Source organism: Pollachius pollachius, assembly GCF_949987615.1.
Source record: "Pollachius pollachius genome assembly, contig: scaffold_111, whole genome shotgun sequence".
Classification (NCBI taxonomy): domain Eukaryota; kingdom Metazoa; phylum Chordata; class Actinopteri; order Gadiformes; family Gadidae; genus Pollachius; species Pollachius pollachius.
The window spans coordinates 41,963-67,500 of NW_027641165.1; the positions used below are offsets into that span (position 1 = coordinate 41,963).

Genomic DNA, 25,538 nt, shown 5'->3' on the forward strand with positions numbered 1-25,538 from the left:
AAACCATGCTTGACGTGACCATCTCATGTGGAAGGCCGGGAGTAAATAAGATTCAGACTCGGGGATGGAAAACGTCCCCCGCACCCTGACACAGACAAACACAGACACGGATACACACACACACACCATCATCATCGTCATCATCGTCGTCATCTGAGCAAAACCTGAGCAGCTCTGACCGCTCAGAGCGACCACACACTCTAAGGGGCTTGTCCCGTAAACCAGTCAGGAGTGGGTTCAGCTCAGTGACGGGAGCGGTTCGGAATTGAGTTGTACTTTCAGGGTTTTTTTTCTTCCTAAAGCGATGTTCCGGGCGCTCCTGCAGCCGGCCAGCAGGTTTGAATCCTCGGAGGGGCTGGTTTGTACCAGGCGGTATTATGCATGGGATTCCCCCCCCCCCACCCCTCGCTCTCTTCCTCCCCTCTGACATCTTGTTTCTAAATGTCAATCTGCCCTCCTGGCTTCCCCTTGGTCGAGGGAAGCTGCCCTTTAGCATGAGGTTTTGTGCTTGTCTCAGGGGGGTAACATGCATTACGTAAAGGAGGAATCCACCGCTATCAATACACGGCCCTTGTTATTAAAACACTGTGCGTGCGCGTGTGTTGAGTACAGTGGCGATAACTTAATCTGCGCTGGGAAATTCTGTTTGGCATCCGGGCCGGGAAAGGTAATTTGCAAGTCAGAATAGACGTATTAATAGGGGACTTGAATCGAGGTTACGTGATATCGGACGAGTCTTTAAAAAACCCTGTTTTCCCGCTATCTCCTGTAAGGAAACCATGCACGACTTAAAATAGCCGACGGAGGAGCCAATCCCGTGGCTTTATTTTGAGAATGTAATTTTCTCATGCCTTGCCAGTAATTAACCTCCCGCACAAAAAAAAAGTATTGCAGGCGCCGCAGACACAATTCCAGCTCTGTGGTTAGTTTAAAAGTCCAGGCTATACCCGAGAAACAGCACCCATACAGGGGAAGGTGGGTGGCTGGGATGTAAAAGAAAGGAAGAGAGAGGCAGGATTCAGCTTTATCTTTGGCAGGGAGGCCATTCTTCGGCATTCTTTTGCCTTAGGATTTTATATTCAAAACTGCTGTTTCTTCATTTCTGCTGAATTGGATTTTTTTTGTTCGTCGGCTAATTCCAGCTCGTCTGTGTCCGGGGCTCGTGGGAACCGGGCGAGATCGCTTACAATCGCTTCAGTCAAACACCTGGGAGATAATTGACTGCACGACGGTCAAACTTGTTTTCCCTCCGTTCCCCTCCCCTTCCCTTCCGCTCTCTCTCTCTCCCTCTCTTTCTCTCTCGATGTCTTTCCACGAGGTCGTCACAATGGATACAAAGAGCATAAGCACAAAAAAAAAGATCGGAATCGCTGAATTCATTCCCAGACACTGTATAGATGGCCAGAAAGCCAAATTGCCTTGCAGAGAGGGAAAAAAAAAAGAAAAGGGAGCCAGGCCAACTGGATGTGATTGGCTTGAGAAGAAGATACGGTTTAAGCCTTGGCAGTTCCCTGAGGGGATGGGGTTGTGCTCGCTGCTTCATTCTCACCTGAACCAATGCTTGCAGAGATTCGCATAGGGAGAAAAATACAGAGTCCAAATATATATTCTAAGATAGGGAGCCGTTGGGTTTCCAGAACCCAAAAAAAACACATTCCCAGACTTGGAAGATCAGTTACCGTTTATGGCGCAGCGACTGGAAATGAAAAATAATTCATTTTCATGAAGGATCCATTCGGCTTTTAAGTCTGTGCGTTAATACCCATAAGCTAAATCTGTATTATTACGATTAAAAACACACCTGATGACTCACACAATAGCTATTAGCGGAGTTGAGTGGAGAACATTTAAGACTAATTGGTTTTGCGTTCTCGCCGATTTCTTGTTTCTAAGTTGCGAGCGACCATTCTATAGCGTCGAGCCACATCTAAACCTGTCCTTCACGCATTAAACCACCCAAACGACATCATCCTATCTCACTTATTATTAGAATTAGCCAACGACTTTCACATAAACCCAATCAAACGTTGTTGCACCACGCCATGACTCACTGCCGTTCTCACTCCTCCGTTCACCGGCTGAAACATAAATCATCGTCCGAAGAGGCTCCGGAATACTCCGTCAGCGGCGCGTTTCGCAACACACTCTTATCTGCCGCAGCAACGGGGGCCGCGTCCATGCTATTGATTCTCTAATCATATTCAAGGTCATGATCCACTATGAAATCCATAAATTGGTTAACATTGTTAACAACATTGGACTCTGTCTAGTCCCTATCTATATTGTGTGTGTGTGTGTGTGTGTGTGTGTGTGTGTGTGTGTGTGTGTGCGTGTGTGTGTGTGTGTGTGTGTGTTTGTGTGAACCTGTGTGCTTGTGTGTGTGTGGGTGCTTGGCTGGTATTTTTTTTCTTTCTCTTTCGGGTTGTTCTTCCTTGCTGAAGCGTGATGGGGGGGGCAGGGGGGAGGGTTGAGCGAGAGGGTAATTATTATTAGGGTGAGGGAATGTTTACGGGTTTACGTTGCCGTAACAAACTTTGAGTTTAATGGTCAAACATTCACGAGCAAACACACCAGGCGAGTGAATCTGTGTGTGTGTGCGTGTGTGTGTGTGTGTGTGTGTGTGTGTGTGTGTGTGTGTGTGTGTGTGTGTGCATTGAGCGCATTCTGACATGAATTAATGGGTTTGGTTTTAAGTTATTTTCGAGTGTAATCCTTATTTGAACCTGGTCAAAAAATATAGACTGCTTTACTTTAAGGTGCAGGCGTAGACAAAGAGAAACAGGCTACTTTGGCTTTGAGGGGTTGAGCTATTCCACACCATTCTCGCTCCTCTCCATTCCTCCTCCTCCTTCTCTTCAATCTTCACAGCTCTCCGCGGTTGTATCCATGGCAGAAATACATCCGACGTGTGAAGCGCTTTAACTCAGGGTTAAAAGCGTACACTGATGTGGCTTTACGTGTTTCCCACAGAGAGAGAGAGTGGGTGACTATAGGAGCCCTCGCGGTATAGGTTGAAGCGGAGCGAACAGCGCCAAACAGGTGTAGCCCGGAGAACAGAGAGGAAAGAGTGGGCCAACTGCTATTCTGGGCTCTAAGGCTTTCCCTGAGTGGCTCGCTTGCTCTGGCTGTCAAAATGCTGGGAGTCATCAGAATATCACACAGGGAGAAACGAACCTGTACTTCGTATTGTATTCTATATTTAACATGCATGTTCGAGTGTGGCGGCGTCGAGGAAACTGTGCCAGTCTGAGCATGTATATGCATATATGTATATGTTTGTGTTTGTGTGTCTGTATGCAGCTATTGAGGTGTGTACGTGTGTTACCGTGCACGTGCATGTATGCCTCCGTTCCTGTCTCTGGGTTTACATGGGTTTTCTGGGTTTTATGTGCTTGTCTCTTGCCTTAAGTGCCTTTGTGTGTGTGTGTGTGTGTGTGTGTGTGTGTGTGTGTGTGTGTGTGTGTGTGTGTGTGTGTAACGCGCACACAAACACATCTATCCAAACGCGTGTGTGTGTTTGTGCGGATGCTTGTCTCTGGCCTTAACTGCATGTGTTTTTGTGTGTGTGTGTGTGTGTGTGTGTGTGTGTGTGCACGTATCCGTCCAAACACGTGTGTGTGTGCGCGTGTGTGCTCGCCGCCGCCCCCCTTCCGAAAATATCAAAGTCACAAGGACAAAGTCGCACACGTCCCCCCTCCCCACTGTTCTAACCTACTCGGGTTACGTGTGGGTACATGCCCCCCCCCCCCCCCCCCCCCCCCTCTCATCTTAACACCCCTCGTGAGTAGCCCCCCCCCCCCAAAAATCACCCCTGCATTCTCAAGGCGCCGGTGATGATGTCATGCCACACGCAGTTGTCGTGTGAGTCCACCTTGCCTCAGATCCCCCCCCCCCCATCCCTGAGAGGGGGCAGATTGTCTTACAAGGCAGATATTCTAATAAATATTTCTAAGACATACGTGTACGCGTACTGTGTAAACGAGGGGGAACTATGGAACCGGCGTAGTAAAACGTGACATACTGGTCGGGGCATGGTGAAAGGTATTCGGTCTGCAGGCAGGTCGTTTTTGCGCAGCACACATGGTCGTACTGTAAATAGGTCACATGTCCCTCACATAGGATGAATAAAGACCCCTGGACAAGGGCGACTAGGGGTGAGGAGTACATTGGGGAAGGGGGCGGAGAGAAGTTGAAATCAAACCTCGTAAAAATGGGAGCGAGCTACAGGCGGACTCATGTGTAGCCACTGCTCAGGGACAGGCTGTGTGTATCGCGGTGTGGTACATTTAAATTCGGAAAATTTAGCAGATGCATTTAGCAGACGCTTTCATCCAAAGCGACTTTGGTACATTTGTCAGAAGAAAGATAAACAATATATCTCTGTGGGTACAGTAAGGATGTTAATGGAACAAGTGCCAAGCACTCGCTTAACCCGTTCCCTGTGTATAACAAAGATAGTTAGGATAAGACGCTGCACAATGCTAAGTCCTGTTTTTAAGTGCCAGGACGTACAACATACAAGTCTGAAAGAGGGGTAAGGGGGGTATTGGGGGAAGCAGGCACTCTGATCCGGTGGGTTTTGAGTCTTTTGCGGAAGCTGGTGAGCGACTCTGCGGTACAACATTAATGGAATCGAAATAAATAAAGAAAACACAGTTATATCTGTACTTCTGTTTCAGTCCATTTATAGGTCTGTTTCCAACCTAAACATGGTAGCTTTTTGTACGTTCTACTGATATCTGCTGCCAGAAAATGCGTGACAGGGGGGCGAAGTTATCTTCCAGAGTCGAGTTGTCACTGACCTAAAGTTCACAGCTGCTGAAAGATGACCTGCCAACCGGATGCTCCGTCGAGGTCAAAGGTCAAGCCAGTCAAGCTGCCGATTAGTGATTATTCAAACATAGCGTGAAATGGGGAAGGTTGTCTGAATGGTGGGAAAAATGGGTCTCCCTTTGTGTAGTGCTTTCAAAAATAAGAGCGTACAACCAGAAGTTTGCCCACTGCCCTGCCGTATCATTTTATGGTGGGAAAAATGCAATGGTTTACAGTGACGGGGGGACGAATCCCACCTCTCCCACCGGGTTCCTACGCCAAAACACCCTGGAGATCAGTCTCTCTGTGTCTCTCTTTTTGTCTCTCTCTCCCTCTCCATTTCTTTGTCTCTCTCTCTCTCTCTCCCTCCCTCCCTCTCTCTCTCTCTCTCACACACAATGATAGATATTCATTCCATTATCAGTGTTGAGTGGTGAGATCAGATCCTGTTATCTTGTAATTCCCCGTCTCTCCACTCCACCCCTGCCCCACCCCCCCCGGGCTCCACCCTAACCCTCCATACATCCTCGCCGGGCCGCGGCGGTCTAAGAAACCCCCCCCTCCCCCCCCTTTCTGTTCCATTTGGCCGGACTATTGGTGAAGCCAAAAGCACCTGCTTTAATTGCCATGTTTTATAGACTGTACACAAGGCAGGCTCCCAAGCTCGCTAAATACGGCATGCTTAGATTAATAGGAGTGTTCAGCGTTGGTGCATTTTTAATGACGGCTAGAGGCTGGCAGGCTGCACTCTCCATGCAAAGAAGTGCTCGCTGTCTCGCTCTCCTGCTCTCGCTCTCGCTCGCTCTCGCTCGCTCTCGCTCTCTCTCTTGCTGGCTCTCTTGATCTCTCTCTCTCTCTCTCTCTCTCCCTCCCTCTCTCTCTCTCTCTCTCTTCATCTCTCTCTCTCTCTCTCTCTCTCTCTCTCGCCTCCTTGGCCGGTGTAGTACCAGCGCTTTCAGAAGCTGGCAGTGGAACACAGTGGTCCCAGATCTCCATCCAGCATCACGCATTCATGATGAACAGCCTGCTCAGCCAATCGGAAGACCCCCAGGCCTGGGGCTTCACAAACGCCGGCCTATCACTGTGTTTTGGATGTGGGGTTGAGAGACATGGTTACTTTTGTTTTAAGGCCAAAAACCGAAATGCGAAAAAGTGAAAACACTGGAATTGCACTCTCTGTGTCAACACACACGTTCAGACACACACACACACACGCAATGTAAATCCATCGCACAAGAATGGTATTTTCCTCTTATCACAGGCTGTTGCTATTAATACCCCCTCACACTCACACAAACACACACACGCACACAGAGCATCTCGCACACACACACATGCATTCACACACATAGACACAGATGCATGCATTGTATGAGGGGAGCCCATCGGGGGAAAACAAGACTGCGGAGCCTGATATGTGGGTACGCGGTGTGACCTCAGGTAGCATTTGCATGCGCCGTGCAACAGAGTAGGGGGAACAGAAACGGCCGTCACCAGAGAAGATAACCCCGACCTCAATCTGAATAGGCGCCAGGCTCCCCTCCCCTCACACCGAATTAATACTTTAATCTCTCTCTCTTTGTTGTGTGTATACCCGGCCGCGTGCATGTGTGTCTATTTTTGTGTTTTTTCTTTCAAGAGATTTAAATGAAATTCCCGTTTCTTCAGGCTACTGTTTTACCGGTTCGTCCTCCGAAACAAAGGAAGTGACCACGACGGGTCCACAACGGGAGGAGGTCGCTCCCTCTCTCTCTCTATCCCCCTTCATCCTTCCACCTCCTTTCAGGGTCTTCTTCAGTTCTGCTGTCTTTTCGTTTTCCCGTCGCACAATGACACGCGCCCTGCGTGTTCCTTTATGGCGAGATTTAGATTGTCGCTCGGGGGCTTATGCCCTTTCACACAACGTCTTTGGGGTAACGTTATTCGTCAATGGCATCGTTAAAACATCATAGACTGCGAAACCCTTCTCCTTGGCGGCTCCTCCTGACTTTTCCCAGTGTTCCTCCCCGACTTTTCCTTCCGTCTTTCGCCCTTCCGTAGGACCGTCTGTGGTTCCGCTCGTCGTCTTCTCAAAACGACATCCGCCTTCTCTTTCCACTTCTGCTATCTTTAAATTTTTCAGTGTTAGTATATATCAGTATATATATATATATATATGTATATATTAGCATAGTATATATCAGTATTTTTCAGTATCATGTTCACTTATTCACAACAACGGCGTTTCGACTTTAGCTCCGAGCGCCGTGCTCGTGTGACGTCACACACTGCGTCCCTCGCTCCCCTCGTTCGCCCCGCTCACGGCGTCGCCGTCCTGGCCCGCGTGTCCACCACCGCGGCCCACCCATCCATCACTTACCCCCTCGCCAAATGAATAATCAAACCGCCGCCGCGCTCGCAAGATATATATATTCATATTCCCCCATCATCGCCGTCATCACGCCACCTGACTGCCGACGTTATGAATCGCTCCGACTATTGGTAATGATATCCTGCGTGGGAAGCCCATTACAGTGGAGACAACTTAATTCGCCCATTGTTAATTAATTGCCGCATTCTTACCGGGAGTAATAAAAATGCGATTAAGTAAAATACCTCTTTCATTAACCTAACTTTGTTAATATGGCGATCAGCGGGACTCGATAAACAAAAAGCACATGCCGCCTCCCTCGTGCGGGGTAATTAAAACGTTGGCATCATTAATAACTTCGGTGGGAACGGCCGTCCAATCACGTGGCGGCTCTCGTCGACGGCTCCATCCCAGGGCTACGGTGGTGGCGGCGCGGCGGCAGCGCGCTGAGAGTTATCTCTGCGTATTAACTTTACTTCCCCCAGTTTGGCGTGTCCTGCTGTTGCGACCTGCGGTTTACCGCTCCCCACATAGAGTCCAAATGCAAAACCGGCCCCCGAAATAGAACCGCACATCATTTACACATCGCTAATAGCGGAAAGACGTAATAATGCCCCCCCGTTTCGGTTTGTTTGACGTTCGATGGTTAAATATAGGCTTATTGTTGACGGGGCGGCGCTGTTTTTGATTGACTGCCTTGGAGCGTAATCGCAGCTACTTGGGGCGGCATGTGGTTCAGGAGGTAGAGCGGGTTGGCTGGTAACCTGAAGGTTGCTGGATGTTAGGCGGTGTTGTAAAGCGCTTTGAGTGGTCACTGGTTAGAAAAGCGCTGTATAAATACAGTCCATTCACTATTTACTTTCAGATGGATGTGAAAGACTCCTTCAGTTTGAGTGTCAACTCTGGGCCAAGAGAAAGACGATTCTTCCCCTTTGTCGTCTTTTTATTGCGCTGCTTTGTTCTGCAGGATTAGCATTCAATTGATTGCTGGAATAACCCAATAAAACAGGGACCAGTGTGAGCCGGTGTGAGGGGCGGGGGGGGGAGGTTAAATATCCACTGTCTTCAAACAAGAAATCCGAAATCTTTCCCCGGCTCTAAGCTTGAACAAGCCGGCTTGTTTGCGCCTCAGATTAAATCTCCTATCACGCCTTTTGAGAGTCTTAGCCCAGGATGTTTTTTGTGTGTGTGGATAATGGCAATATATTCTACTCTGACGTCACAGGGGGATGACATGATGAGACGGGGAGATTCTGAACGCCGGTGCCAGTATCACGCGTTTCCATAGCCGCAGACTGTGACATCACGGTATTTATACGAAAACACAATCCTCGAGGGTTTGGATAGTTCTGCTGGTCCTGCTGAGCTGTTTTCACTCCGAAAGATAAACAGTTATCCCAGCGTTTATTAGGAAGTTTACCCTCGGACGGGAGAGTGTAGAAACGTGTATTATGGTGCGGTCGTTTAGCTTGGTTTAGTATATTGATTTACATAGGCTACCGGAGTGCTGAGAGAGCATAAAACTCCAACGCTAACAGCAATCAGTGCACGGCGCGCAGAATTAAAGTCTGTGTGCATTAAGGATGTACAGTAATGGCAGGAACACAACGGAACAAAACACCAACCTGAACGGCTAAACACAAACCAATTGTGTGCCCTCCTGGGAAAGGGGCAGAGATAAGTCGAGTACTATTCCATTGTCTTTGCTGAGAAGCTCAATTACATAGACAAACACACAGCCGTTTGTGTTTAGACTAACCCCCCCCCCCCAAAAGAAAGGCTTGAGGGAGGACTTTCCGTTACCGTTTAATTCCTGTGTCATTAAGAACTACAGGCCGCCGTAGCCAGCTCTAACTGATCTGAGGATTGATACACACGCACCATTTTCTCCCCCACTTTATCTCACCCCTCCGACCCCCTTCCCCCCATCTCATCGTCTTCTGGCATTTCTCAGACACCCAGTAGCACAGGTGTGAAATTGATGTGATGAAAAACAACTGGCAGCTTCTCCTTCAGCTGCCTTGCTTTGCTCGCTCGCTCTCCCTCTCTCCCTCTGTCTCTGTCTGTCGGCCTCTCTCTCTCTCTCTCTCTCTCCTTTTCTCTCTCTCTCTTTCTCTCTCTCTCTCTCTCTCTGTCTCTATCTGTCGGCCTCTCTCTCTCTCCCCCTCTGTCTCCCCCTCTCCCCCTCTGTGTGTGTTATTCCACGGCTGTCTGCTGCGATTGGTGGTGTGCTGGACAGGAGCCAGAGGCTAACTGAGAACAGCCACAATCCCCCGCAGAAACCCGCGGCTAGCACCCCAGATTCCGATTCCGATTTCTTTATTGTCCATCAGAATTGACAGAAAATTGTCTTTAGATGCGGAATGCTTAAAACAAAAAGCTTCAGGTTTTATATTGGGACCGGTTCGGTGGTTCTATAGGAGGCCTGAATGTTCATAGCGCCAACATATTTCTTATCAAAACTGTAAAGTTCCTAGACCTGTGTCGATTCATCTCCGGTGTTCTCGAAATCAAATAGTCCTGTTCAGCTCATGGCGTTCAGTGAGTCCTTCATCTTCTTTTTTATTATCAAACGATTATCATCAAACTAGTTTATCTATTCATGTTTAGAGGCTTTTATCGGTAACTGTGTGTACGTCTTTTTCGCATACACTAAATGATGAGGTGTCTCTCTAATCAACACACATAGGAGTCTTTCATAATCAACACACAGGTCGTTACAGCTGTTCATGCATCAGAGAGAGAGAGAGAGAGAGAGAGAGGGACAATGAGGGAGAGACAATGGGAGAGAGAGCACAAGGACAAATAAGTAAAAAAACGACTGAACCTATACCCTTGGTTGCGTCCCACATGAGCCATGAAATGTGGCCGTGCCTTATCCCCGCAGCAGCGCGTTTACAAGGGGAGATAAGGGCAGTGCAGCTCCATTGTTGAGGCTCGACTGACCCCCAACATCTGAGGGTATCTCGGCCATCTCCTATTGTGTGCAGAGGCCACACTATATATTTTTATATATATATATATTGAGCTGCACGGAGCGAACAACGCCATTGTGTGAAGTGAAAGGGGAAGAAAGGAGGTGCGGGGGTAATTAAGCAAGTGTGACCGTAAAGTGACTTCCCTTGTGCATTAATGAGCAGCAGAAAGCGAAGGGGGTGGGCTGTGTCATCTCCGATGGCGGCTAAATGAGTAAGTCGCGGCGCAAAGCGAGCGCCGCTAGTAAGTGGGTTAGCATGTAAATAAGGGAAAATGTCGGGCGAATTAGCGGTTAAGTGCGTTAGCGGGGCGAGTGAGTAAGCGAGGCCGCGGCTGAGGAGCGGTGGTGCCGACGTTGGGGCAGTTGTTTATGCTGAGGTTCTTTTTCGTTTGTCGCCGATAATTCGCAAATAAGCGACTCTGCAGACCCAGGCGAATCGGCGCGCTCGCATTCCTCTCCCGACGCAAGGTAGGGGGGGTTAGCTTACGGTGGTGACCAGGAGGGGGGAGGGCGGGCTGACGGCTGGGGGAGGGAGGGAGGGAGGGAGGGAGGGAGGCGCCAGTGTATCTCTGGCGCGGTGCGTGTCATCCTTCCTCATGTACGGATGACACGCCAATTACTCCGTAATTATGGGCATCATCTGGACTAAGTGTCCGACGCCAACACTGATTAATCCTGTTTATCGTGGCGGTGATGAGCCACCTCCACAACGCACAAATCGCAATTACGCCGGTGAAGGCCGTGCGACGCGCGCCTGCGCGGTGGCGGCTAGCCGTCCGCCGCAGCTAACTCGGTGAATTGATTTAGCGCGTCGCGGCGCGCGCCCAAAACTATACTTATAGTGTGTAGTCGTCGTCGTGCAGGGCTCGTGGTTTGCGTCGGACAGACAGGTGGGCCGTTAGGTGTCATAAAACGTACACAAAGTTACAAACCGTTATGGAAATCGTGGGCTGTTGGTATCATCACCATAGGAACTTCTCCAGGGTTAAACAACGCAACAACAGAAAAAGAAAAAGCGCACAGCGGTGTCAGCAGCAGGAGGAGGAATCCTGCCGACTCACGAGGAAAAGCTCGGCACAAACAACGCAGTGCTTACATGCACTTTACCTTACGGGCCCGCTGCCAAGGTATTCCGAACTATGGTCGTGTCGTCAACGAAACGCCGGAGCACAGGTGCGAACCGGAAGGGTGGGGGTGAAGCGAGGGGGGGGGTGAGACATGTCCGTTGTAATCGTTGTATCTTTAATTCTTTGGTTCTTTACTGTTTGATATGACGAGCCCCGGGAGCTCTTTGGAATCTGCAACACAATTATGTTGAGGAAACCTGATCCGCCGGTACAGAGCTCTGAGGTCAAAGCACCATCTGTGGAGACTGCAGCGTGTGTGTGTGTGTGTGTGTGTGTGTGTGTGTGTGTGTGTGTGTGTGCGTGTTTGTATAAATGTGTGTTTCTATGTGTGTGTGTGTGTGTGTGTGTGTCTCTATGAATGTGTGTGTGCCTGTTTGTGTGTGTGTATGAATATGTCTGTGTGTCTATGAATGTGTGTGTGTGTGTGCGTGCATGCATAAATGTGTGTGTGTGCGTCTATAAATGTGTGTTTGTGTGTTTCTATGGATGTGTGTGTGTGTGTGTCTCTATGAATGTGCGTGTGTGTGTGAACCAGGACTTCCTGTAAACGAATACGTATTCGCAGGAAGGCGTGGGGTTCTGGCGGCGGGGTGGTCCGTGGTCGCGGGCCGGGGTCTAGTGTTTGGTTCGGTGGTGAGGTAGCAAAGATGACCCGGCCGGCCTGGTGGCGCTGGCGGGGCGGGGTCAGTCCGCTTCCAGCCCGTCAGACGAGGGATGGAGTTGAGGGGAAAGAATCGGAAGGGGGAGCAGATAAAAAATAACGTTTTGTCATCTTGTCATCCTTCTCTCTCTCTCTCTCTCTCTTGGTCTCTCACTCAATCTGTCTCTGTCGCTGTCTCTCTCTCTCTTGGTCTCTCTCTCTCTTATTCTCTCTCTCTCTCTCTCTCTCTCTCTCTCTCTCTCTCTCTCAGAGAGCGAGACAGTTGACGGTTCCTGTCGTCTGACGGCTCAGCACGACTTCTGGTTGCGTGTTTTTGTCAGACTAGGCTGTCTACCGATCACTCTATACCCTGGTGTGTACACGTCACTCATTGTTTCTCTCCCTGTCTCTCTGTGTGTCTGTCAGGCCCTCTTTTTTCGTGGCGCCCGGTCCGTTTTCCCTGCTTCTGACTCCGGTACCCGGAGTCTTCCTCTTCCTCTCGCTCTCCCGCTCTTCCTCCGTCACCGTGGCTCCGTCTCTCTGCTCTCTGCTACACTGGTTAAAGGAGAGAGGGGAAAAGCGTTTTGAATCGACTGTGGCGACTCCCACTGACTCTTCTTCCTCTTTGGGGACAATCTTTTCTCTCTTTCTCTATCTTTTCTCGGCGTCACCCCTGCCTCTCTCTCTCTCTCTCTCTCCCTCCCTCTCTCTCTCTCTCTCTCTCTCTCCCTCTCTCTCTCTCTCTCTGTGCTCTCAGTCTCACTCCTCCTCTGTGCTGCCTGCCTCGCCGGTACATGCTCCTTTTTAGGAGGTGATGAAAAGAGCTGCAGAAATGCTCCCTGTAAGGGGAAAAAAAAGGTGATGATATAATCACTTTTATTGTGCCGTAAGGTTTTTTTTTTCCTTTCTTTTCTTTTTTTTTTTTTCAGGCGTGTAGTTACACCACTCCCCCCCAACCCCCCCAAATATGCAGGCCTTTATGAAAGAATTGCATTTCACACGCTTTTCTCCTCCTCCATGTCTTCTCTCTCTCTCTCTCTCTCTCTCCACCACTCTGCTGTCTCTCTCTCTCTGTCTCTCTCTCCCCCCCACCCCATTCGTCTTCCGTGTTGCTCTATCCTTTATCACTCTCTCTTTTCCATTGCGTTGAAATAATCAGGCAGCACTCTGGTCTCAGGCCGGCGCGCTCACAGCAGCGCGCCTCTGCTCACGTTTCGACGCATGATACCACTGGAGAGGAGAGAGGAGGGGGGAGAGGAGAGAAGAGAGGGGGAGGAGGAGGGGGGAGGAGGAGGAGGAGGAGGAGGAGGGGGAGGAGGGGGAGGAGGAGAGAGGAGGAGGGGATGGAGTGGTTTAGGTTAGAAATGTTCTGCTTGTCGTGCTCCAGAAATGTCTACCTGTTTTCCCCCCACCTCCACCTCCACCACCACCTCCTCCACCACTATTACCACCACTGCCAACACTACCACGTTCTTGGCTGAAACCCTTCCCCCCCCCCTCCTCCTCCCCTTCCACCACCTCCTCCTCCTCCTCCTCCTCCTCCTCTTCTTTGATACAGTCTAACTCAGAGTTCAACCAGGAGCTGACCCACTTCTGTTCCTCCAGGCTGGGAGCCGGCGCCCAGAGTCCGGGCCTAGAAGCAGCGGGCCGCTCGGGATCTGGTGGACCTCTTTGATTGTTTGTCTTTTCCCTCCCAAAATCAAAAAGTCATCCATCGTGCCTTGGGCTTTCTTGGCAAGGGAGGGGTGTTTCTTTCTCTGTGCTTTGGTCCGAGGTAAAGAGGGTAAATGCACTGGAGCGAGGCGACTGAGTAGAAGTCCTAGGCGTGTTTTAGGATGCCAGTAGTTGTAGTCGACTGTACTGTAGCTGTCGCTCGTCGCATTTTGGGTAAAAGCCAAATGACGGATGACGAAGTCAATGCAAATGCGTTTGTAAATGTGCGGCGTAGGAGACGTTTGCTTCCATTTCAAGCCCATTTTAAGCTTGTTTGTGAAACAAATTTGATTTGAAATGCGTTAACACATTAAACCCTAATGAAGCCAAAACGTATAGGTCATTATGTACCAAAATATCATCTCAAACTGCAGATAAAGCCTTTTATTGCAATAATTCCCTAAACATCTTTTTAACTGTACACATCTTTAAACTGTACAATACAACCCGAACATGTCCATCTACGGGCAGAAGTGGCTGAAACGGCTGCACCGGTGGTGATCCAGTTCAGACCAGAACTCCTGCGTCTCTCATTTTATTCGATTTCTTATGACAACTCGTGACCAGCATCCGGATGAATGGCTTTTCGGTGAACACGGCGTTATTTTCACGGCGGTGACAGCACTTGACTTCCAAATGCGTACTGCGGCCTCAGCATAACGATGGAGCGCGTCTTGTGAATTAATGTCCTCTTCCTATTGTAACAAATGAGGCCGCCTCGTCCCCAGCAGCCACCTTGCCTCTATGCAAATCACATTTCCTCTTGATGCCTCCCTGGGCGTGCGGCATCTGTTTCCAGCTTTACCGCCGTCTCCGACGTCGAGGTCTGTGGCACCTTAAAGCACAGACACCGAGTTCACAAGTTGTCTGTTGTTTGGTGTTTGTGTTTAATAGTGTGTGTGTGTGTGTGTGTGTGTGTGTGTGTGTGCGTGTGTGTGTGTGTGTGTGTGTGTGTGTGTGTGCAACCCACGACTCTCACGGCCCATAAATTTTAATATTCCCCACGAGTGAAAAAACAGTTGGGGAAAAAAAGCCGAACCCAAAGTGGCCCAACAAGTCTCTGCCCTGAGCGCTAGCTTTAGCATGGCTCCTCAACCAACGCACTACACGCCATTCCTGCCTTCTCTCTCTCTCTCTCTCTCTCTCTCTCTGCTCCCACTTTCCTTCCACATGCATCTTTCATGACTCCCTGGCCTTCTTTGGTTTGGGTGGGTTTTTTTCATTCAAACAAGCCCAATAACGTACCTGACTCTCCCCCATCCCCAACCGCTAGCTAGCAATGCGCTAGCAAGACGCCACGATTAGCATGATGGTGTGTGTCCTGCTCCCTCAAAAGGGGCCTCTGTGGGGAGGGAGGGGTTGTTTGTCGGTGGGAGGGTGGTGCAGGAGGTGGAGGTGGTGGTGGGTGGTGGTGGCTCAGAGTGCTCCAGGACTTCTCCCGGTGTGTTTACCTGCCCCTACGCGTGGGACTAATGTGATTTTCAACGGCGCGGCTAAGGTTCGGTTCACACTGAATCACGCCTTCGAACTAGTCGTTTGAATGGGGGCTTTGTGTGTGTGTGTGTGTGTTGAGGGGGGATGGCAGGGTCACAACGTCTGCCGCACTGCAGATGTTTCTGAGACACACACTTTTTAATTACACTTTTCTTGGTGGTTTATTTTAACGAAACTTTCGCTCGTAGGAAATTGCCTTGTTAGCCTTCCGCTGACAGTAAAGGAATCCCGACTTTCGGAGCGTTTCAAAAATTCCCCTTGACCTACAAAGTTAATGTACTTATGTAGCTGGGACTTTTTAGCACGCCATCCTCCAAAGAAACGCCGGCGTCATCACTGGATATCCGCCTTCTCTTGCGGTGTGCGTATCCTCTTCCATTTCCGGTGGTTTCCGGTTCCATGCGGTGTCCGGTGTTACGTAAGGTCGACTCTGACTCTCTCCCCGTGAAGCCACTTCTCCCTCCTCAACGTCTCACTCAGAGATATGATATTATGAATAAATAATAAAATACACTGATGCCATGAAGAGAGAGAGAGAGGGAGAGAGGGAGAGTGGGAGGGAGTAAAAAAGGGGGGAGAGAGAGAGAGAGTGGGAGTAAAAAAAGGTGGAGAGGGGGAGTAAAAAAGGGGGAGAGAGAGAGTGGTAGCAAAAAAAGGGGGGAGAGGGGGAGTAAAAAAGGGGGAGAGAGAGGGAGAAAAAAAGGAGAGATGGAGAGAGGGAGAGAGAGGGAGAGGGGGAGGGAGAGAAAAAAAAGGGGGGTGAGAGAGAGAGAGAGAGAGAGTGTAAAACAAAGACCAGGCCATCTTATCGTGTTCACGGCCAACACAACATGAATACATATAGTGCTCCGGCACCCTCCATTAATTGATGTGAATTCAGCCACCCCGCATCAAGCCAGCCAGATGCTGGGATGGAATCTGTTGGGAGGGATGACAGGTGACAAAGTGATATGAATCATCCCAACACACACACACACACACACACACACACACACACACGCAGAGACACATGCGCACGTGTAACACACAATGGCAGTTGCACAATCCAGCACACATTTACGACAGGAAGCCAAAACAGGTTTTTATAGATCGCCAGTTGTGATATAGGCACTACAGTTTGAAAAGCACAGGCATGTATACATGCATACATCGTTTCTGGTATTTATATATAGACATTGTTCTCTCTACATAAGAGACTAAAAACATACAACATAAAATATAAATATATACATTTTTAAATTGTATGTACGTTTTTAAAAATACCATATATTTCTAAACATTTTCTTTTGTTTTTTAAGTAAATTTTTTTTATAAACAAAAAATAATGGTTATGATTAAATTGATCCAAATCCGCTTTTGTATCTAAATTAATTATTAAAATGAACAAATTCTATAATGGGGTTTCCATCATCTGTGTGTCGGTGTGGGAGTCTGTGGAACGAACACACGGTGAACATGGTGGATGAGATTAGATCGTGGATTAGCCTCGTCGATCGGAGGGGCATGAGAAGACCACTTGAAACTCATTCTGGGAACAAATTGTGGAATCATTAAAACTCATTTACAAAGGAACACTCTCTGCCTGTGTCTCTCTCTCTCTGTCTCTCTCTGTCTCCCTTTCCCTCTCTCTCTCTCTCTCTCTCCCTTTCCCTCTCTCTCTCCCTCTCTCTCTCTCTCTCCCTTTCCCTCTCTCTCTCTCTGACTCTCTCTGTGTGTGTCTCTCTCTCTGTCCACCACCAACATCACCTCAGCCACACAGATTGCTCCAAATTGTAGTTTGCTTAGAAAAACAACAGAGCAAGCTGTGCTCCTTCAGGCCGAGCAGGATGTCACACTGCGTTATCTCTGAATCCTGAGCCGTTGCACACCAATTAACCAATGGTCACTTTCAGTTAATTGGCCTTTTTTAACGAGCCTCTCAGATGTATACATGTGTGTGTACTACAAAACGATATCACTCTCAAAAGATGGTCCGCGATTTGTCGTTTGCCCCTGAAACATCGCCACATCACAAGTCCACTGTAGCGCAATTAGCTTTGAGGGAGGCAGAGGGGTGTGAGCCCAGCATTTTCACACCGCCTCCTATAGCCTCACTTTGCCCCCAGACCCGAGCTCCAGAAGAGGGTTCAAAGACATACAGTGTGAAAACCCAGACCCCAGGGCTGTGTTTTTAGTTGGGCGGGGGGGGGGGAGGAATTCACTTTGGCCCATTGTTAGCTCTTCCTTGCACCCCCCCCTACCCCCCAACAAGTGCCAGCCCCCCACCCCACCCCCCACCCTTATTGAACCTCTACCTCTTCATTAAGGGGCTGAGCGTAGACTTGGCACAAGCCTTCGCATTACCGAGATTTCCCGCCATTTGGAATTGTTGTTAAGAACACAAATCCCTCTTAAATCCACAAATTGACTTGATTAATGTGTGTGTAAATATAGTTTTTTTTTCTGTGTCGTCGGCGGAGCGGGGAACGTTGCGCGGGAGGCAGGGAGAAACAGCAAATGAAATCAAACGCGATTCAGGGGAGTGGAAAGAAGAAGTGGGAGATAAGAGAATGGCTATATTTAGCTTTGGTTGTCTTAATTGGCATGAAGAGCCCAATCAGATAAGCCCTGGCAGAGGCGGTCACATGGCGCCTGGGAAGGCTGAGAGATTCCTGCATGTGTTTAAAAAAGGACGGTTTACGCTTTGGGTTGGATTTGTTGTACGCTCCCATCGCTGGGGTATTAATGTGGTGCAATGAGTGTGTTTTTTTAAAATCTTTTGCAACATATTTTGGGTTGTTCCGTGCCTTATTATGAAGCGTTTCCTATGTCGTTGGTGTCTTGTCCAAAAAGCCCACGCTTGTCTTGCGACCCAGTGCTGTTTCATTGAGCTGTTTGGGCGGCATGTGGCTAAGGAAGCAGAGCGCGTTGGCTGGTAACCGGTTGGTTGCTGGTTCGATCCCCGGCTCCTCCTAGCCGAGCGTCGAGGTGTCCCTGAGCGAGACGCCCCCCCCCCTGACTGCTCCTGACGAGCTGGCTGTCGCATTGCCACTGGTTAGAAAAGAGCTGTATATCTGCAGTCCGTTTAACATTTACCATTTGCGGATTTACTTTGGAGGGGAGGCTGGTCTTAGTGATCAGGGTGTTGTTGTTGTTGCGGGTGACTACCAGCTGTAAAGGTTGTGGGTTCAAAACCCGACGTCTGCGAACGCCCCAAAACCCGTCCCCACCCTCACGGACAACATGCATCTCAAGGAGACACATCACCAGAGCCATGTTTGGCTAAAAGCATCTGCTAGCTAAACGGCTAACAGCGTCCACACACACACACACACGCACGCACTCTCATTCCACCAGCCCCCACCTGCTAAACCCGTCCGACATCCACACACACGCCCCTCACCACCATGAGCCCCCCTCCCTCCCGGAGCAGGCCTTCTACAGCACTCCAACCGGCGCCGTAACCACGGCTACGCGGGTAATGCGTTGGCGCCCGGTCCATCTGGGCTCTGTGAGGTCAATGCACACGCCACCTGCTCCGGGCTGGGCTCGGCCGTCGCTGCTGGGGGGGGGGGGGGATCCTGGGGTACAAGTGTGGAGGGGCAGATGTATAGCTTTACCGGTACTAATGCCCTGGGATGGCATTAGGAGGGAGCGCTCACATGCACATACAAAACGCACGCACACGCACATGTACGCAAGGACACACACACACACACACTCACAAACATGCACACATATACAGAGACACACGCAAGCAAGCACAATGGCACACACATACAGAGACAGACACACACACACACATATACACACACACACATTCAAGCACATGTGTGCAGTTAGAGACAGAGGCAGTGGCTTGCATCGGCTCGTGATGGGAGCTCTGGTATGTACACACAACTGAAACACACGGAGTCACAGAGAAGCCTCATTACACGCACACACACGTTGGCACACACACACACACACACACACACACACACACACACATACACACGTGACACACACATAGGGACACATACACTGACAGAATCACAGGGAAGCATCATTACACACGCACACACACACATACACACACACACACACACACACACACACACACTCAGGCGCCCAATGTGTGCAACTAAAATTAGCAGTCCCAGAATCCTGTTTATGGGTTTCTGTGCAATTTCATGTGTAATGAGACTTCGGTGGCCCACTAATTTTGAGAGACAATTGCTGGAAGCATGCTCAGGTGAACTTAATTGTCTTACAACAACAAAATTGGACCAGAGTCTTGAATATATTCCGTTGAGTGAGTTCATCATATGACGAGGGAAGGAAGTTATTTTCGGTGCTCGGTCTGAAAATAGCACGAAAGTCCATGATGAATGTTTAAAGCGTTGTTTCCAGGGCTAAATGTGTTGCTATACAGAGCGCACAAATGCAGCGAGTTGATTTGCAGTTTGGCAAAAAACCTGTTCGATAGTTTACTGTGCTTCAATGGTGAGACTGTGTGTGTGTGTGTGTGTGTGTGTGTGTGTGTGTGTGTGTGTGTGTGTGCGCGCGCGCGTGTGCGTGCGTGTGTGTGTGTGTGTGTGTTCATGCATACGATCATGGAAGAATGTATCTGATATGCAAGAAAGAGCAATCATTCCAACAATAAGACCATTTACACCGACACTCTCCCTAACAGAACGCCCGCTTTGTTTGAAATATCCACACGGCTTTTTGCTCTTATTTACGCTGGTACTGTTGCCTATACACGCCTTGTTGCCACTGTATACAACGTGGATTCTGCCGTCTGCCACACGCACGCACACATACACGCCCACACACATACACACAAACAAGCACGCACACGCGCACGCACACTTTCCTCGTTCCTCCACTACACGGTTGACGGTGCGCTTCGCTGCAGGACAAGAGTCGACGACCTGTACCACCGGAGACGCACGGCCACGGAGAATACGGCGTTCCCCCCCTCTACAGTAGCCCAAACCAGGCATATGAATCTGTCGAACGAAGGCGAGAGCAGCCGCCAACTGATCAGATCACCCCGTTCACAGCCGAGGAAGGGGGACACAACTTTACCATTAAAGTCAACTGTTCGTTCTCCTATAGATCTCCTATAGGGGGGTTGAAGTGTGCAGTTCATGCGGGGTTTGGGTGAAAAATTAAGAAGTGTCCGCAAAGCGCACAGCATGGAACCGATTAGAGTTTTATTTGTATTTCTCGCCGTGTCATTAATTGCGAGCGGTGTGTGTGTGTGTGTGTGTGTGTGTGTGTGTGTGTGTGTGTGTGTGTGTGTGTGTGTGTGTGTGTATGTGTGTGTGAGCGTGGTGGAAAGATTTACTACGATCATGTACGCAGTCAGGCCACGCCTACTTATAGTACGTCATTGTCGAGTAGTGAGGAAGGGGAGGGAGGTGTGGTGCGTGTGTGCGTGCGCGCGCGCGCTTCTGTCCGCGCGTGTGTGTGTCTGTGTTTGTGTGTGTGTGTGTGTGCGTGGACCCGGGACGGAGTCACTCCCCTGCCTACTTTTAATAGCTGTGTCATGTGATGGAGAGCTGGCGCGAGGACAGGTGCCCTGCGCTCGGTGCGCGTGGGCTTCAGTAGCCGCTGAGAGCGACAGAGGAGCGCACGGAGCGGTCTGTCCCGTGGACTGAGGAGGATTTCCTTTTTTTTTGCTTCCTTCTCTTTGGTTTGTCATTTGTTTTGTTTTTGGTAAGGGTTTTTTTTCATTTGGTGTGGAGGGTTTTCGTTTTTGAACGGGGACCGTCGTACTCGTTCAGCCTTCTGGATGGCGTGGGACAGGTGTCACCAGGACGCGGTGTGGAGAGAACTAGAGGTGAGCAAGACGCGCGTCGTCTCAGACGTAACAGTCCCGTGACTTTACGCACGTCTTTTTTTTCCTTTTGTGTGCGTTTTTGGACCCGTTCTTTTTCTTTCTTTCTTTCTTTCGGGGATGGACCACAGTGCATATACCGAGGCGAGACGTTGCTGAGAGAGAGGGAGAGGAAGGGAGGAAGGGAGGCAGAGAGAGAGAGAGAGAGAGAGAGAGGAAGGGAGACGGGGATAGGGAGAGAGACAGAGAGACAGAGAGAGGGAGGGAGGGAGAGAGAGGGGGAGAGAGAACTCTACCCTGTGCTACACTGTAGTCCCCGTCCTCTGAGAGAGAGCAGCAGATGCAGGAGGGGGATATACGAGCAGAGGAGAGACTCGCAGAGAGAGACCACCGTTTCCCCCTTCGCGTTTCGTGTCGTTTGAGTTTTGGTAGCACGTGTGTGAGCCGCTATAAAAACGTCCCCAGAGCGGCGGGGCTCTTTTCTGCCTGGCCGTGCGGTGCGGTGGAGTTTGCTGGTTCGGTCTTCCTCCGGGATCTCTTGCGGTCGGACTGAATCATGATGTGTGCATGCCGGCGGAGATACACTGTGTCCATGTTTCCCCGCAGTCACGGAGCAGTGTGAACGCTTCTTCTTCTGCTTCCCCATTCTTCTTCTTGCCGGTGCTTCTAACGTCAGAGTGATGTTCCAAAGCCAGGTATTCCTTCCACGACAGTACTACCGCTGTGTATTTCGTTTTGTTTCTCTGTGGGCAACGTTGCGGTCCGTTCCCTCACCCCTTTGGTGTTGGAGAGTGTCGAGGCTTTTCGTTTGCAATGACAGATGTGGTGGGGTTTGTGTGTGTGTGTGTGTGTGTGTGTGTGTGTGTGTGTGTGTGTGTGTGTGTGTGAATGTGGAATAAGTGATATTTTCGCATGGGGAAGGGACAGCTAATGATTCTTACGCGTCGGTGTGTGTGTGTGTGTGTGTGTGTGTGCGTGTGCGTGTGTGTGAGAGAGTGTCTGCAAACATCCCGTCTGCCCAGGAATACGCGACGCACGGATCACACCGTTAGCCAGATGGAGAGTTAAAGCGTGTTTGGTGATGATTGGGTTGTGATCGGGCTGTGATTGCTTGTCAGTGGATCGTTTTCCTTTTTGGTGGCCACTATTCAGACGGAATGAATCGTGCGTTACGCACGAATAACTCCCGATATGCACTCCCTCCTTCCCTGCGTGTGAGGGGCTGTTCATGAGCAGCTCTACCTGGCTACAGCTCTTATTCATGCGTTATGTGCGTTTTTCTGTCGGTATTCGGAGGTAACACATATACGTAGCGCGGTGTCTGTGGTGGCACGGTTATTTCGTGCGTATTTGGGATTTGGTGTCTTTTTTGGGCGATGAAGAGAAAAAAGGAAACGAAACGTGATTATAACACGGTTGCGTTCACTTTGATTCCTTTCCCCCGTGCACACTGGGGGTGCTCGCCTGCTCCCTGTGCACTTTGAGTCACAGTGTTGATGTCGACTACCAGTGGTGGACTAGACCCTGGTCCTGCTTCTAGGGTCCGACTGTCTTGCTCTATCTTTGGTTTATATTCATGCACTCTGTCACCCACTTTTATTTGGATTTTGTTATATCCGTTCCCCCGACTTGCATGGTCTCGTGTTGGGCTGGCAGGTCGTATGATGTATCTCCCGGAGCGTGTCCTCTGCTCGGGAGAGACACGCAGTAGGAGTAAATCATCGCCATAAAGCCTGCTTTACAATAAGGGGATTGCCTCCTGCTAGGAGCGTGCTGCTTCCACTAATAATCTTTCCCATAGCAGGTGCTTTTATGTGCGCTCCGTGCGTAAATCACTGGCGCACGGTGTGGTGCGCTCTTCTCCGGCTGTCTGTCTGTCTGTCTATCTGTCTGTCTGTATATCTGTTGGTCTATCTGGCTGGCGCTATTTCATTTCACGAGTTCCCATAATACCTCCATAAGATAATTGAAGGATGGAAGCCTCGGAAAAAAAGGCATGTAGCACCACTGACTAGGCTAAGATGTGTGTTTTGTCCCCCGTTTGCGTTACAGGTCGAAAATAGTCAAAAAGATTTCCAATAGTGGAAATACCGTTTGAGTCATTTCGACGTGAACGTGCCTCTGTCGCCTCGTCGTGTTTGAGGAGCGACTCCATCCGTCGGGGCGATCTCCTGATTCCAAATGTTAAAGTGCAATCGCTGAGACGGATGAACTGTGACACACGCTTGTAGTGGTGCTGTCTGCGGGTTTTTCACTATACTTGGACTGAAGTCGTCTTATTTGCATCACATACACACAGACACACACACACACACACACACACACACACACACACACACACACACAGACACACACACAGACACACACACACACACACAGACACAGACACAGACACACACACACACACACACACACAAAGACACACACACACAGACACACACACACAGACACACACACACACACACAGACACAGACACAGACACACACACACACACACACACACAAAGACACACACACACAGACACACACACAGACACACACACACACACACAGACACAGACACAGACACACACACAGACACAGACACACACACACACACACACAGACACACACACAGACACACACACACACACACAGACACAGACACAGACACAGACACACACACACACACACACACACAAAGACACACACACACAGACACACACACAGACACACACACACACACACAGACACAGACACAGACACACACACAGACACAGACACACACACACACACACACAAAGACACACACACACAGACACACACACACACAGACACACACACACACACATACACACACACACACATAAACAAACACACACACAGAAACAAACAAACACACACACACTCCCCTCCGAGCGGAAACGCAAGTCATATCTCGTCTCCGTCTGTGAGCCTCACTGCCCCTCGGCCGTTTGGGGGTCCGCCGGCCTATCTCCAGGACACACATCTCATCATCTCGCAGCAGCCTCTGTGTAGCAGCGCACATCACGTGCCACATCGCCTCAGCCCCCTGTCGCTGATTGGACAGCGGCGGGGCTAAGGCGTTTTGATCGCGTCTACTATTAATGGAGGCAGCGGGTTGCATGTTACCACAACATGGAAAGCGTAGACGGCTGGCCGCTGGCTGCTGGCTGCTGGCTGCTGAATGCAACAGTCCTTCAGCGGCGTCCTGCTCATTCCACTTGTGGACTTAGCCTCTCCTTGGCAGACTGCCTGTAGGGGGGGGGGGGGGGGGGGGGGGGTTGGCAGGGTTGAAACTAGTGCAAGGTTCATAAATATGGATAACCTTGTCCAGAAGTAATGCGCGTTACGCAACAGACAGTGTCTGGGCGTTATGGGAGTTGAGATGCATGGGAGATGCCGTTGCTCAAGGTGTTAATGTGTACGTATTGTGGTTTTTTGGGGTTGTAACTCACGCATGCAGGTCTATATGCACACTTAGCGTTGCTTGCACGTGCATGTGCATGCACACACATGTGCACGCACGCACACACACCCACACACAACGCACACACGTGTATTGCACGTCACACCCGCGTATGCACGCGCACACTCACGCACGTGCACACACGCACGTACACGCATGTAACACACACACACACATGTAACACCTACATGCACATCACACGCACACCCCCACAGACCCACATGTGGCCCCTCCCCCTTCTCTCACCTCAGGCGATTTTCTCCCATCATCAAAGGGGCCTTGATCTTAAGTCCGAGTCGCACAGGCTTCAGCCAACATGGAGTCCATGATGTGTGTTTAAGCACGACACGGGAAAGGGGGAGGAGAGGGGGGGGGGGGGGGGGGGGGGGGAGAGAGGGGGGTAGACGGCGGCAGACTATAGGCTTATAACCCGTAATAAACGCAGAAAGGTAAAACACCGGCGGCCACAGGTGGCATTTGCTGGAGCCCTCCAATCGATTACGGTGTGTGTGTCTGTGTGTGTGTGCGTGCGTGCGTGCGCGTAACAGGAACAACCACTTAGGCCAGATGGGAATGCGAGGAGTGACTGAGTGGACGGGGGGGGGCGGGGTTACATTAGCATAGAGGCTATCAATCAAATAATGCTGACCGGTAGCCAATCAGAAGGTGTTGCGCGGCGCACAGGTTTTCTTCTTTCCTCCTCTTCCCTTCTGCTTCCGTTTTGTCGTCACCGGCGACCGACGGACGGACATGCAGAAGAGTCCCTGGGGGTGATTAATGAAATGACAGGATTAATATTGAGAGAGAGAGAGAGAGAGAGAGAGAGAGAGAGAGAGAGAGAGAGGGAGAGAGAGAGACTCCTTCCGCCGACTCCTTTGGTGGTACACACAGTATCCACCATCTCATCATACTGAGCGGAAGTGCTGTTCGTTATATTCGGCACGCAGGAAATTTGCTTCATGAGCTCGGAAGCTTGTTTCCTACATTCCGCTGACACTGCTGAATGTGCCCTGAGCGACACGGACGTCGGACACGTTCTGCGCTGCGCCCCGATGCGGCCGTCCCCAACAACATCTGCGCTGAATCAAACCCGTGACCAGCGTCTTAGGTTGATTCTTTTTTCTCAATGTCTCTCTCTCTGTCCCTCCCC

At 50.1% G+C, this 25,538-nt stretch overlaps 1 protein-coding gene across 1 annotated transcript in view; it reads left to right on the forward strand.

Annotated features, from left to right (window-relative positions):
• Nucleotides 1–20,736: 20,736 nt before the first annotated feature.
• LOC307091590 (peroxisome proliferator-activated receptor gamma coactivator 1-alpha-like) overlaps nucleotides 20,737–25,538 on the forward strand; it is a gene marked incomplete at its 3' end in the record, with an annotated part of 24,737 nt that continues 19,935 nt past the window's right edge. The window contains exon 1 of the mRNA XM_079759221.1: nucleotides 20,737–20,922. Within this exon, the coding sequence (XP_079615347.1) occupies nucleotides 20,875–20,922 (48 nt within the window). The remainder of the gene's footprint in view (nucleotides 20,923–25,538) is intronic.